This window comes from Leptidea sinapis, chromosome Z, assembly GCF_905404315.1.
Source record: "Leptidea sinapis chromosome Z, ilLepSina1.1, whole genome shotgun sequence".
NCBI lineage: Eukaryota > Metazoa > Arthropoda > Insecta > Lepidoptera > Pieridae > Leptidea > Leptidea sinapis.
The window spans coordinates 12,664,996-12,678,871 of NC_066312.1; the positions used below are offsets into that span (position 1 = coordinate 12,664,996).

Sequence of the window (13,876 nt, forward strand, 5' to 3'; positions counted from 1 at the left end):
AACCAACGCGACCACCGTTGGGCCATTTTGTGACGTCACGAAAAATATTTTGAAAAAAATAAAAGCAAATCTTTTTACTGGTAGGAAATTAAAAGTAACGTAGTATAAAAACTTACATAAGGTTACCTAATTTAAAATTAATTTCTTAAGTGTTTCGATCTGATTATAATAAACGATGGGCAATGAATGAGTTAGAACGTTCTACTTGTATACTCTGTGACGCATGTAAATAAATAGATAATTTCTATTCGTTGCTTGTTACGTCAACTGTCAATTATAATTTATCCCAAAAAAAAAAATGCAAATGTATAACAATCAACATTAAAGTTCATAAAACTGCTAACAGCCAAGTATAAATAATTAACAACTGCCTAAATTATATATTTAAAGATCTAATTAGAATTGAGAGTTTATGTTTTGAATTGAAAAGATAATGGAGAAAACAATATTTAGTGAGTACCTTTTCTTGTACATTGTAATAAGTAAAAATATATTAATAGGTAAAATACTTTTATAAAGTACTGGTGTCATGTCTCAGTGTTTCCTCTTGTTTCTGATGATTTAACGAACTGTTTAATTTTTAATTTATACCTACCTACCTAAATATTTTTAACGATTACCCATTAATTCATATCCAACCATTATAATCCAACATTGCAACTCATACAATAAGTTGATATCGTCGTCTGCCTTTCATTGCCTGTAAGCATCCGCGTCGCTTCAATTACTCTCTGTAATGCAAGCAAGTTCTACTGAAGTATTTCACAAAGGGTTTAGGATTTCATTCTGTTTTCATTATTTGAAAGTCGGATTTCATGAAATTGAAATGAGTGTTTCACGGGAATGTTTTCCAACTTTATAGCATCCGGGTTTCATTTCATACAGGAATTTAGTTAGGTATTTGTCGTTTCATTTCAACTTTTGAGCTTTGAAGAGACTTTGAGCGTCTGTTAATCCCAGGTGCCTTTGTTATTTATCTAAAGCATGTTATATGCATTTAATAAACATAAAATCTGAGAAGCAGCATCATTGCGCTCACTTCATAAAGCTCGGCGTCTGTGAATTCGTATAAAGGTACGGACAGACGTGCTCATTACTAGCACGAAAGCATGCTTTTATTGAGCATGTGCTCATAGTAGCACGTGTGTACTGTAATGAGCATACTTATTTAGAGCGTGCTTAAAAATCAATCGACGTTTGATTTTCGAGCATGCTACCTGAGGCGCGGGTAGACGGGGGCGTTCTCCGAGCGCGTCTGAACAGATTTGCTTATTAGCATGCTATTATCGATTTGATCTCGGTCCGCGGCGGGTGTATATGATTAATTTATTGAGTTCTGTATGGATATCACTGTCACTTTATCTTTGTACATCCATTTTGTCCAAGAGCCTGGTGCCAAATAGCAGCACGTCTGTCCGGTACGTTTGCTTTGAGCATGCTTTTTTATGAGTATGCTTAAGCAAGCATGCTTATTGCTGCCAAATGTGAACAGTTGCATGAGCATGCTCACTTTAAGCATACTTAAAAGCAAGCTTTTTTTGAGCACGTCTGTCCGTACCTTGACAGACAAGTACCTATCAGTCAAGACAATACGTTATAATCAGAGCGTAGGGATTGATACCTATGTATTCATTATAAGATATTTATTTTCAAAATGCATTTATTTTTTATAAAAGGCATTTTTTTAAAGGCATTTATTTTCTTAAAATTGAATCTTTTAGAATTCTTATTGGTGTCAATACAAACAATACCACCGCTTCGGAAACAAATGGCATTCTGAGAGAGAAGAAACGGCGCAAGAAACTCTACTAGCATTATTTTTTGCTCTCTTTTTAATAAAATAATAAATAATATGAAATATAATAATGCAGTATTGTACTGTCATTGCTATTGCTATAGTCCAATCATAAACAAGTCCCAGGCTGTCCTATCACTTAGATATTCAGAAGTGGGATAATAACATTTACGACACAGCGATTTTTAATTAGACATTTAAATTTAATTATGGATAACACCTGAACAGCGACTGGGACTCTATATAAAGTGTATACATTTACCCCTAAAGCTATTATGTATATTACGAAGCCTACTAGAATTAGTTACAAGCATTCCCTTATTTCTAGTGTTATAATAAGGAAAATCCATATTTAGAGCAAAAAGGTGACGATTTTTGTGAACGTACCTATATCAAATTTTCATTCATGTACTGACATAATATTTTTTTTTTCTTTGAGTGACTGTGTATAACCAAGGTGATATGTAGCACGAACAGCTCTCTTTTGCAGTGCAGACACTACATTAATGTCAGCAGGATGACCCCAAAGTAAAATACCGTACGTCATGATGCTGTGAAAAAAACTGAAGCACACATCTAGCCATAGCAAGATTCGTATCCTCTCTAATCTTACTAGCGGCGTATGAAGCAGAACTATAATTCTAGACTATATTTTGCTAGTTGGGCAATATGTGGACCTCACTTTCTTTTCCATACTCTCGTCATTTATAAGGACGTTGGTTTGTCGCTGTGTTTGGTGTAATGATCCGTAAACACTTTGTTTCTTTACTGTTGCATCATCACCATTTCAGCAGGAAGTCGTCCACTGTTGGACAAAGGCCTCCATGACGATTGGTTCTGCACTGCCCTTATCCAACGTATTTCGGCAATCTTTACTAGATCGTCGGTCCATCTTGTGGGGGCCCTACCAACACAACGTCTACCGGAACGTGGTTGCCATTCGAGGACTTTACTTTCTTACTGTTTAAGTAAAGATTATTCGTCTCAAATCAACGCACTATCTTTGCATTGTGTATTGTTCACCTCGTCATCAATATCTGCACGTGTTTTAGTTTAAAAATAAGTAAATTACTATCAGCAAACAATACAATCTCAAAAGGTTACTTTATTGTTAAAGATATAAATTTTAGTAGTTTAATATTGTGAAATGAAAACTAAAATAACTAATGCTGTTTAATATTAAGGCTGTATTGCGTGTCCGTTTTCCTTTAGATTTAAACAGATCATTGTATACATTTTACAAATGGAAAGATTTTTAATCCTTACCTGTTAATTATGAAAATAGTGGACTTACAGTCTTTACGACAACAATTATTTAGTTAATGTAGGGATCTGCTGCTAGTACCTGCTACTACCTGTAGCTGTTTTAGAGCCAAATGGTATTACTCGCCGCGATGGCAAGCGTCTTGATGGAATGACGCTGGTGGCTTGGGCACGGGGAAGGGCGCTGGTGTGGGACGCTACTTGCGTCGACACTCTGGCTCCTTCTCATGTCCAAGTTACGTTAGTTGGTGCTGGGGCTGCTGCTTCGACTGCCGAAGACAGCAAGCGTCGCAAATATGTTGGCCTCAGTGAGTCATACATCTTTGTGCCGTTTGGTGTCGAGACACTTGGCCCGTGGGGCCCAGAGGCGCGGATAATGTTCAAAATACTATCTTCGCGCCTCAATAATACTGGAGACCCAAGCGCTGGCAGCTATTTCGGTCAACGGATCAGCCTTGCTATCCAACGCGGTAATGCTGCCAGTAATCTTGGTACGCTTCCACGTAATGATAGTTTTAATTTTATGTAGTCGTAGTATTGTAAATATATTTATAAGATAATCTATCTACCTACATCAAAGATATATCACAGAAATATCACGCATAAATAAAATATGAAAGCCTAAGTTGTAATTAATTAGGTATCACAAAACGATATAAAAACTGCCCAAACTCTTAAGTAAGAACAAACTGCACTCCGTGTACAAAATCACATTAAAAACGGTACAGTAGTTTTGGAGTTCATCGCGGGAAAATGAACGAGACACGAAATTTTTATATGTATTATTGATAATATAGATGTAATGTAGAAATAAATTGTGAATCTTTATTTTGGTTTTCGTGGAGGTAATTTAATTTTGTACGATGAATTTATTGACAATGCGTTCAGTCCGATATAATATGATAAATAAATAAAAGTTGTATGTTTATAGTTTTTAAATTTCGTGTACCTCTACTTTCACCACAGTGTAGAGTGTGTACGAAGGCATAACAGCTATCTTTGAAGATATTGAAAGTCAAGAAAAACAAACGATAGTATTTATATCATTCCTAATAAAATCCCATTTAATTTTAAACGTGCACAGCTTTCGTCAGCTAATGTTGCGTATCAACCACAGGTAACAACCATACACAACACAAGGACTAACTCCTTTCATTGCAGACCAGCCTGCCGCAACTGTCTATAACGTATTACTGTATTAACGTATTTATGAAACGCGTACTAAAAACAATGGCGGCAAATGAGTTACACTTGGCTTAGGTCCATCTTAAAATTAGACCATATTTATATTAATGTAACTTTCGATATAAGAATATACATATTATTTTCATATAGTTAACTATCGATAAAAATTATGGATTGATTCCAACCCTTTTTTTTTTTAGGGAATAGGACAAATGAGCGTACGGGTCACCTGTTGTTACGTGATCACAGCCGCCCACACTCTCTTGCAACACCAGAGGAATCACAGGAGCGTTGCCGGCCTTTAAGGAAGGTGTACGCGCTTTTTTTGAAGGTACCCATGTCGTATCGTCCCGGAAACACCGCACAAGGAAGTTCATTCCACAGCTTTGTAGTACGTGGAAGAAAGCTCCTTGTAAACCGCACTGTGGAGGACCGCCACACATCCAGATGGTGAGGATGATATCCTAACTTGTGGCGTGTCGTGCGAAGGTGGAATTCGGCGGTAGGAATTAGGTTAAACAGCTCTTCGGAACACTCCCCGTGATAAATGCGGTAGAAGTCACACAATGAAGCGACGTCTCTACGCAACGCTAAGTGGTCCAGCCGTTCACAGAGTACTGGGTCCTAGACAATTCGAGCTGCTTGCAGCCCTGCTATTACGTCATTAGGTAATTATATTGGTATCAAGATTTAGTACGCATTTCATACAAGCGACACTTCTCATAATTTTCTATGGCACTCCCGTCTTTTGAACGTGTTCGTGGTTAAATTATTTTCATCAATATACTATGAGTAAAACTAAGAAAATTAGCACTATTCTTATTGTCTTTATTAAGGGGAAGACACTATGTTCTTGTATTCTTTACAATTAGTACTGTATGTTACTTTCACTATATTACAGTAGCTTCTCACTACATTAACTCAAAAGGTTCTTTTGAGTCTTCTCAATAGGTTGGTGTTGTCGAGAAGCTGGATAGGGCTGTTATGAATGAATGTTTTATTTGACGATTGTTAAAGAACAAAAATTACGTTCTCAAAACACTTAATTTATAAGTGGACATAACACTTGCTGAGGGTCTCTCAACCGCAGGTTGTCCTTGACGTGACCGCCTCCGACTTTGATACATTTTGTGCAAAGTTTCACGACATTAGCGCGGACCCGTTGTAGCACCGTCGTGTAAGACTGGTATCCATAACAGTAACGATCCGGGCTCTCATTTCCTCTTCAGTGTCGCAACTTTTGTGTGTCCCCAAAGATAAAAGAAAGCGCCGTGAGGTCAGGAGACAAGCATCAAGGCCTCGCGCGGTCCAACCGTACCATTTCTGGGTATTCGTGAAGCGCGCAAAAATAACTAGTTAACTGCTCGCTTAGATCCTCATGCAAAAATCGTAAATAATTTGACCTGTTTATCGTGTTATCGGCGAACAACTCCAACACTTCCTCCTACAAGGTGTTTGGTAACCGCGGCTAGCCTGCGTCAGCGCGCAGAGTGGAAGTGATAAAGTGCAGCCCACTCACACAAACACCGAAAAACATGCAAATGACGCGAGCACAAAATTTGCACATGTGATCCATAAGCGAGTAGACAGGTGAATAACTTGAGTGTAAATCAATAATTCTAAATCCGCGATTGTCGGCATTTTACTCAAAGGCTTTGTAGTTTGACTCGCTGCACAGCTGATGGCAGCTATCGGAGTCCCGAATCCTTAGATTATTGGTTGAATTAATATGTCAGGACGTTCATAACGTTTTTGAGAACATTTAATATGAAATAAAACTGCTCGATGCTTCTGTGTGAGTATTAATACTAATATTTCAATAATAAATTCTCAGGTTCGCAGCCGGCAGTCTTATTTTCCTATCATATTAGTAATTAAATATTATGCTTGACTAATATTTTAAAATATAATATAAGGAAAAAAAAACAAATCACATCATGCAAGTAATTTATTTAAGGTAGACAAAAACACATAATTTTTAAATAAAACTTTTGTAAAATTATGGTTTTATATAATAATTTTACTTATTAGAAATTCCTAGCTATATTGCCACATAGCAATCTGTTATGCATGCAATTAACAGATTTGCGTGTTCCAACGGTGACCAGCCGTCTGAAACTTATAAGTTCCACCACCCCATAATACTTCATTGAATATATGGTCATGTATATCAGCTATATTACAGTAGTAATCTTAGTTTATTGACACAACATTTAACAATTAGCCTTATTAAACCATCAAACATTTAGGTAGGTGTTTTAGTTTAAGTTATCAGAATTACGACAACACAATCATATATATTTGAAGTATTTTCCGTTTATCAGGGCGGTGATAATATGAAAAGGAGAAGGAGTGTTACCAACTTAACACTATTTGATTTAAATGACCAGTACAACTTTAATTTTTACAAATTAAATATGTTGGAATATATTTATGTAATATTAAAATATTATAACTAAAGCAATATCCTCAGCGACACTGAACTAGCCATTCCAAGTTTCTCACACAACACGACATTGTCGCCGCAGGAATTTCCGAATTTGGGATTGTCCATTAACACATGAGTATTGAAGAGGGGAATTAAGAAGAAATATCACGAAATACCAAATTTCAATAATTTGTTATGTTTTAAAAATGAACTTCTAGGATTAATACACAAATAAAATTTGAAAACAAAATTTTAGAGAGCGACATCTCAACTCAATTACCTAATAAGCAAATGATGGGGTTGAGCAGGTTATCAACTGTAAAGTAGATCCTGTAGACGAAGCCACAACCTGGGAGTTGAAAAAAATGCATAACAGATTTTATGACGATACGTCACTCGAACGGTTAGCTCAGTTGGCAGAGCACTGGCATGGAACGCCAGAGGTTGTGGGGTGGAGTCCCGCATCGTTCATAAAATTTTGTATTCAAATTTTATTTGTATACCAAATTTCGTTGGGTGCGTGATTGAGAGTGTCTTCCGAGGTTTCATATTCGTAGATTCGTACATTTTGAATAAAATGTACAAGCTCTTTTATGTAATACACATTTTTCCTATTCCCTTCTTCTTTACATAATTATGTTTATGCCAGTTGTCTCTGCTACTTGATGCCTGCTACAAAGATATACTCTACTTTAAGTAAATATTTAAAATTAATAAGATTTTTTGGGAGGAGAGGGGAGGTTGAACTAAAACCTCGCCACGTTATCAAGCTACCAGAGCGGAAGAGGTACTTTGAAAAATTGATAAAAACGGCATAAAAAAGTATTAATGGATATCCCTTACAGTTCTTAGGCTAAATCTATGCTTGCTCGAGTCATGCACCTTGAAAATATTGAAAAAACAAATACGGCAAAATTGACAATAAGCCTGTCGAACCTGGAACGGAACTTCCAGCCTCTCAGATGTTCCCAGCACAGGTGGGTACTAATTTTAAATATTTAGAAAGATATGTCACAAGAAGCCCCGTTCTTGGACCCCTTATGGTTAATTGACGGCTCTTAAATAAAAAAACTACTTCAAAATAAAAAATAAATTTGTATTTTCAGTTCATTTTAAGTTCTTGTTATTAATCCGTATTGTTAAACTATCCTCACGCCGTAAAATTATAGTTATTTATGCAACTTTTGTGAAATAAGGGGTATTAAAACACGAATGTGGGTTTATCACACGGGCGAAGCCGAGTGTGATAATAGTATCACATGAATGTTTTAATACCTAATTATCAACAGTTGCATACAAGACTTTATCTACACCCAGAATATGAATCCTCTAAAAGATTCTGAAACAGTTAGCTTACTGCTAACATTAAAACAGTCAGTCCTAGTAGTAACCTAATATCATCCATTACTGATTACATACAAATTGTTGAAACTCTTTGCGCATGCAGGGATCGAAAAAAAACCAAGGAGTGTTGTTATGGAATACAGTACAACATTACAACACTCAATTGGATGATGTAATGGTTATTACGACAGTGGGTGTTTTAATGTTGGTAATAAGCTAACTGTTTCAGAATCTTTATCTACATCCATGCTTTAAATCCTTCATTAAAGATTCTGAAACAGTTAGCTTATTACCAACATTAAAAAACCCAATGTCATAATTACCATTACATCATCCAAACGAGTGTTGTAATGTTGTACTGAATTTCATAACAACACTCCTTGGTTTTTTTTCGATCCCTTCATGCGCAAAGAGTATCAACAAACCGCCACATTCTTATTGCTCGATGCGTAGTATCAGTATTAATTTCAAAAAAAGAACATTTTCGTTTACGCACGTTCCACACTACCAGAACGTTGCGCGCCGTAAAAAAAAGTAGGTTACTCGAAACCCCGCCATTTTTCTTGAAAAAATGAGCGACTCAAGTTTTGCCGGATATTTTAAACGCTCCAATAATATTCAAGTGAATATTAATAATTGTGCTATACGAAATGTAAATTACTACTAAAATAAATAATTATTTTATTAATGCTTAGTTTATTTGTATATAATCAGTAATGGATGATTTTAGGTAACTACTAGGACTGGCTGTTTTAATGTTAGCAGTAAGCTACCTGTTTCAGAATCTTTTTGAGGATTCATATTCTGGGTGTAGATAAAGTCTTGTATGCAACTGTTGATAATTAGGTATTAAAACACTCATATGATACGATTATCACCCACATTCGTGTTTTAATACCCCTTATTACACAACAGTTGCATAAATAACTATTAATAGAGGATTTAAAGCATGGGTGTAGATAAATATATTGAATACATCGATTTAGAATAAAACTACATCTTAATAATATTAGTGGCTTATATAATAATATATCTTTACATTAAGCGCGCCATTAAAGGTCTGATGCAATAGAACACAGTCCATCACGCAATAGGAAACTTATAAATTATTTTTTAAATCTACACTATCTCCGGGTACAAATATAATTGTCAGGGGCTCACCCCTTCACTTATTCGTAACAGACCAATTAGTTCAATGACTAGTGTAAAGTTATTGACACACTTGCTGAGCGCTGTTGGATGAGATCATAGAGATGTATGCAGCCGGTTTATGTGAGGGCGCCACAGAGAACGTACACAGAAACGTCATATCGTTGTCGTATCACGACACTTGTGTTCTACGTCGACAATTGAGTCTATTCAGCATCAAACACTGAGAAGTCTATGTTCTTCGAGGACCTTAACCGTCATGGACACTTGCGAGCGATATTTCGCAAGGTCTCGTACTTTTTGTTATGCGCCATCAGTTGGTCTTGTAACTTTTGCGAGAGGCTGTATAGTGCAGGGTAGGTTCCCTCCTCCACATCACTGCGCCGGTAGAACAGTATATATGGTGTATCGGGCACTTTTAGATTACTCAACTCTTTTTCATCAGCTTTTGTAACTATGTCATCGTTACATATGTACCAATTGCCCTGGTCTTTCACCATAGTGTAGTAATGTCCGGAGTCTAGTGCGCTCCCGGAGTGAATGACGGCAGCGAACAGTACGTACGAGTTAAGGCTCTGTTGAGTTCGCACTGTTGGCAATGTTACCGACAGGTTGTGGTGAACAGAATGCAAAAGCTTCTTTTGCACTTGAAGTTTCGCATCAAACCTGCAATATCAAACAAGGCATCACAAAAATTGTACAACACAGATCATCAGTTTTTTTTTTATATAATAAGAGGCAAACGGGAGCATGGGGAGTGGTGAGGCAACCGCCCATGGACATCCGCAACAACAAGTGTCAAGAGATGCGTTGCCGGCCTGTAAGGTGGCAGTATGCTCTTTTCTTGAAGGTCCCTAAGTCGTATCGGTTTGGGAAAACAGCAGCCGGCCATTGATTCGCCAAAGTGACTGTGCGAGGCAAGACATTTCTTACAAAACGCGCGGTTGTGGAATGCCAGATGTCGACGTGATGCGGGTGGTATTTAGTATTTTGACGTAATTTCCGGTGCTGGAATTCGTACCTTAATATAGTCAGATAAATTCTTCTGGAAAACATTGAGTGCACGCGGGATAGAAGTTATTTCCTAAGGTTTCCGATAATTATTTCGCCCAGCTGTCTCCGATAAATTAATTGCTGCGATCACGCCCACTGTTTTTATTTTTAGATGACATGATATTTCTACTTTATTTTTGTTTTATCTTAATTGGGTTCAAATTGTTATGTTGTAATCATTGTAATGTGTGTTATATACAATACAATGTTACAGTTAACGATACTCTAATAGAAAAAAAAAATTGTCTATTTTGCATTTTACTCTTATATAATTTATACGTTTTAATAGCCTGTAAACAACAAACACAAATAGTGGCGAACTGTTAACCCCAATTTTCAGCAACGCACGCACTCTAAAAAAAGTTACTTATATATCGCGAGTGTAAGACATAGCTGTCATGCACACTAAAGTAATAAACCTGGCCTGTTGTTCTGACAACCAGAGGCTCTATCTAGTCGTATAAAGCACCTAAGCATAAGATAATAGACAAAAAGGAATCTATTCAACATATTCTGAGTTATTAATACATGCGAAGTAAAGTTATTCGAAGTTTACATTTTTCTGTCTTTATCTTACCTTTGGGCACACTAGAATTAGAGGCACGATTTTAAAATTAGGAGTAACTTTACACTGCGTTTATTAATAAGACTGATGTTTTCAATATCATATCGTGCAGCAACTAATTCAATACGCAACTTTTTAAATTAAGCAAATTGCTTTATGGTGTTCATAAACATTTCAGGTACGAAAAGTATGATTGATACTTACTTAAAACTTTTCAGAACTAATACTAGAAACTTTGGAGTAATTTCTATAGCGACGCTCCTCTCAGCATCTTGAAGACTTCCGCAGCAGGAGCACTTATACTTATTGTCGCCAGTAAGTTTTTCCTTAGCGCAGTAGTAGTCTAAGAGGCCCTGCACACTGTACTGGGACCCTTGCTGTTTCTCGGGGAAAGCCAGTTGAAGGTCGCGAAACATGTCCCGGGAAATTGAGGAGGAACGGCATTGGACACACTCAATCCGAGTGAACAATATGCCAGAGAATAATGAGTCGACACTAGATTTATAAAGGGGCTGATCCAGCTCCTTAGCACGAGAACGTTTCCTGGTCGATCCCGATTCGCTTTCCATTGGACGTTTTAAAGAACACGCTGCAATAAAAATAAATAATATTGTCAATACGAGTAATCTATAATGGCCTCAAGAATTATGTTTTATATTATTGTTTATTAAGGTCTACTGTCACGCTGTTGATTACCAATAAATAAATAAGAATAAATATTGCTGAATGTGAAGACGCTGTGATCAAGATCGCTGAAATACGTTGGTTGAGGGCAGCGCAGGACCGATTGTCATGGAGTTCTTTGTCTAGCAGTGGAGGTCTTCCGGCTGATGATGATGATGATTGCCGAATGTGTCCCACCGCGGCGCACGGAGTCTACGCACGTGTGATAAGCTTCGCTTTACAAGAAAATGTATGTGAATGTGTCCATGCAGCCCACGGACACGCTATGGATCATTAATAATTGACGTTATTGTTACATGCGTGGCATGCTCGCTTAAGCGCTGACATAGCTCACCGCTGTCTCCGTAGTGGTTATACTATACGCTATACATAGTCTTGGGGTCATATTCCTGTATTGAATGTGCTGCAGTGGAAACGTAAACATACTTTGTCAAACAAATGAATCCACACAGCTAATAATCGCCGCGTGCTCGTGCACATCATGCGTATCGCTGAGACAGCGGCTTAGTTATAGTTTTACTTTTTATGAGCAATGAAAATAAATATAGAAAAAATTAGTATGTGAATCTCTCTTTTATGGACACGACGATGACGATAAAACGGCAGAGAATAATAACATTTTATTTTACAAAAGAGGGATATAAGAGCTATTACTAGCTATAGATTCTTGTAGGGCCTACAGAGAAATTCAAAGAAATTGGAATTCTAACAGTAACATCACAATATATGTATGAGAAACTGTTATATGTCCTCAAAAACATTGACGGCTTCTGTAAAGGTACACACAATATAGCCTCCACAAAATTAGGCAATCTTTTATGGGACATTGTATACGTTTCTATCAGGGGCGTGCATTCCATATATGCCAATAGGCATAGCCTACCTACCATATTTAGAGTCTAAATAATATACCTACACTAGATTCCAAGATGATTTAGATAAATTTAGTTCCTTTATTCTATAATCGAACTTCTATTGAACACCCAACCAGTACCTAAGTTTTTCGTTACGCGATGTACTAAATACCTAAAGTAAGCAGTTCCGATAATGCTTACTAAAGGCTAGTAGAATACGTTCAATTTCTATAACAAAAATTATTTGTCAAGGTTACACGACCACAGCAAAAAATATACAATTACTATGTATATCGTTATCGTTAAATATAAGCATCGCAATTTGACATCTATAACACATCCGGGGTAGGCATGCTTATGACACTTCGAAATGACAATTAGCTGTCACGAATTAATTCAATTCAATTTTTGTGATATGGCGTGTGGATCACGAATTAAACCTATGAAAGAAATTTTTATTATACCTACATAAGATTTATGAGTAATTATTATGACGTGTCTCGTTCGCTTAGTGTCCGAGTTTCAACCTTATTGCGCTCACATAAGAGTGTTGACATCGCACATGACATGATTCATGATTGTGAGATATATAATATGTATATATATGTATATATATAAAAATATATTGTTCACTAATCAACAATGACAGCGACGTTTTTTAAGTTATTGTGTTTTCGTCATTCGTGTACTTATACGGGCGTGAATAATTAAGCTAATAACATTAGTTATTTGTTTTGTGTTGATTTGTTTATTGTTAATTATATTTAGCTTTTGTATTGAAAAAAAAAGAAGTTGCTGTGTGTTGTGTGTTTAAAATAGATAACTAGTAAGGAATTAAAATATAATGGAGGAATTCCACTGTCGGGATTGTGGCGAAAATACAACTTGTTTACATAAATTAGGTATGTATTCTTTTGCACAATTTTCGTTCGTAGATAAAATAAAAATTGTTTCTCTTTATAGACCAAGGCAAAAATATTAGTTTAACTCTAACAAAAAGGTAAAATTATGAGATATTTCAATACCAAGTATTACGAAAAATACACTTGGCCAGCTGGATGCCACCATTCCAATTTATTGTTCTGCTTCCCCTGCTGTTTATTTTCTACAACGAAAACTGTGTGGAATGATACTGGTTACGGTGACTTGAATAATTTGACAAATCTTGTTAAAAACACGATCAATCTGACAGAACGGCAGAAGAATGTTGGTAAGTGAACTTATAGTATCCTTATAACAGTAACGAAAATTTTTAAATATCAGACTTCCAGTGCCTACCGCGCTGGAATACCAATGCACGCCCCTGGTTTCTATAATAAACTACCATTTAGAGAATTGTCAATCAATCGTTTAAAACGATTATAAAAGCCAAATTGTTTAGTAGGGCTCATTATAATATTTCGGATTACATTGATGACTTGAAACCCTGGAATTAAGTCAAATTAGTATATAAGAAAAACATTGACCCTTTCCACATAAAATTATTAATTTTACGGAACTGAGCATTTTTTGATTTGATTTAAGTCATCACCTCTGCCTATGATCTCTTGCACCAC

At 36.3% G+C, this 13,876-nt stretch overlaps 1 protein-coding gene across 5 annotated transcripts in view; it reads right to left on the reverse strand.

The window, feature by feature from the left end:
- Positions 1 to 6,176: 6,176 nt before the first annotated feature.
- The window catches only part of LOC126979038 (ubiquitin carboxyl-terminal hydrolase 38), a 63,457-nt gene continuing 55,757 nt past the window's right edge, over positions 6,177 to 13,876 (reverse strand). For all 5 annotated transcript variants that reach the window (XM_050828213.1, XM_050828211.1, XM_050828210.1 and 2 more), the window contains exons 11-12: positions 10,987 to 11,371; positions 6,177 to 9,830 (exon numbers count right to left, since the gene is read on the reverse strand). In XM_050828213.1, coding sequence (XP_050684170.1) covers positions 9,422 to 9,830; positions 10,987 to 11,371 — 794 coding nt within the window. In that variant the 3' untranslated portion in view covers positions 6,177 to 9,421. The remainder of the gene's footprint in view (positions 9,831 to 10,986; positions 11,372 to 13,876) is intronic.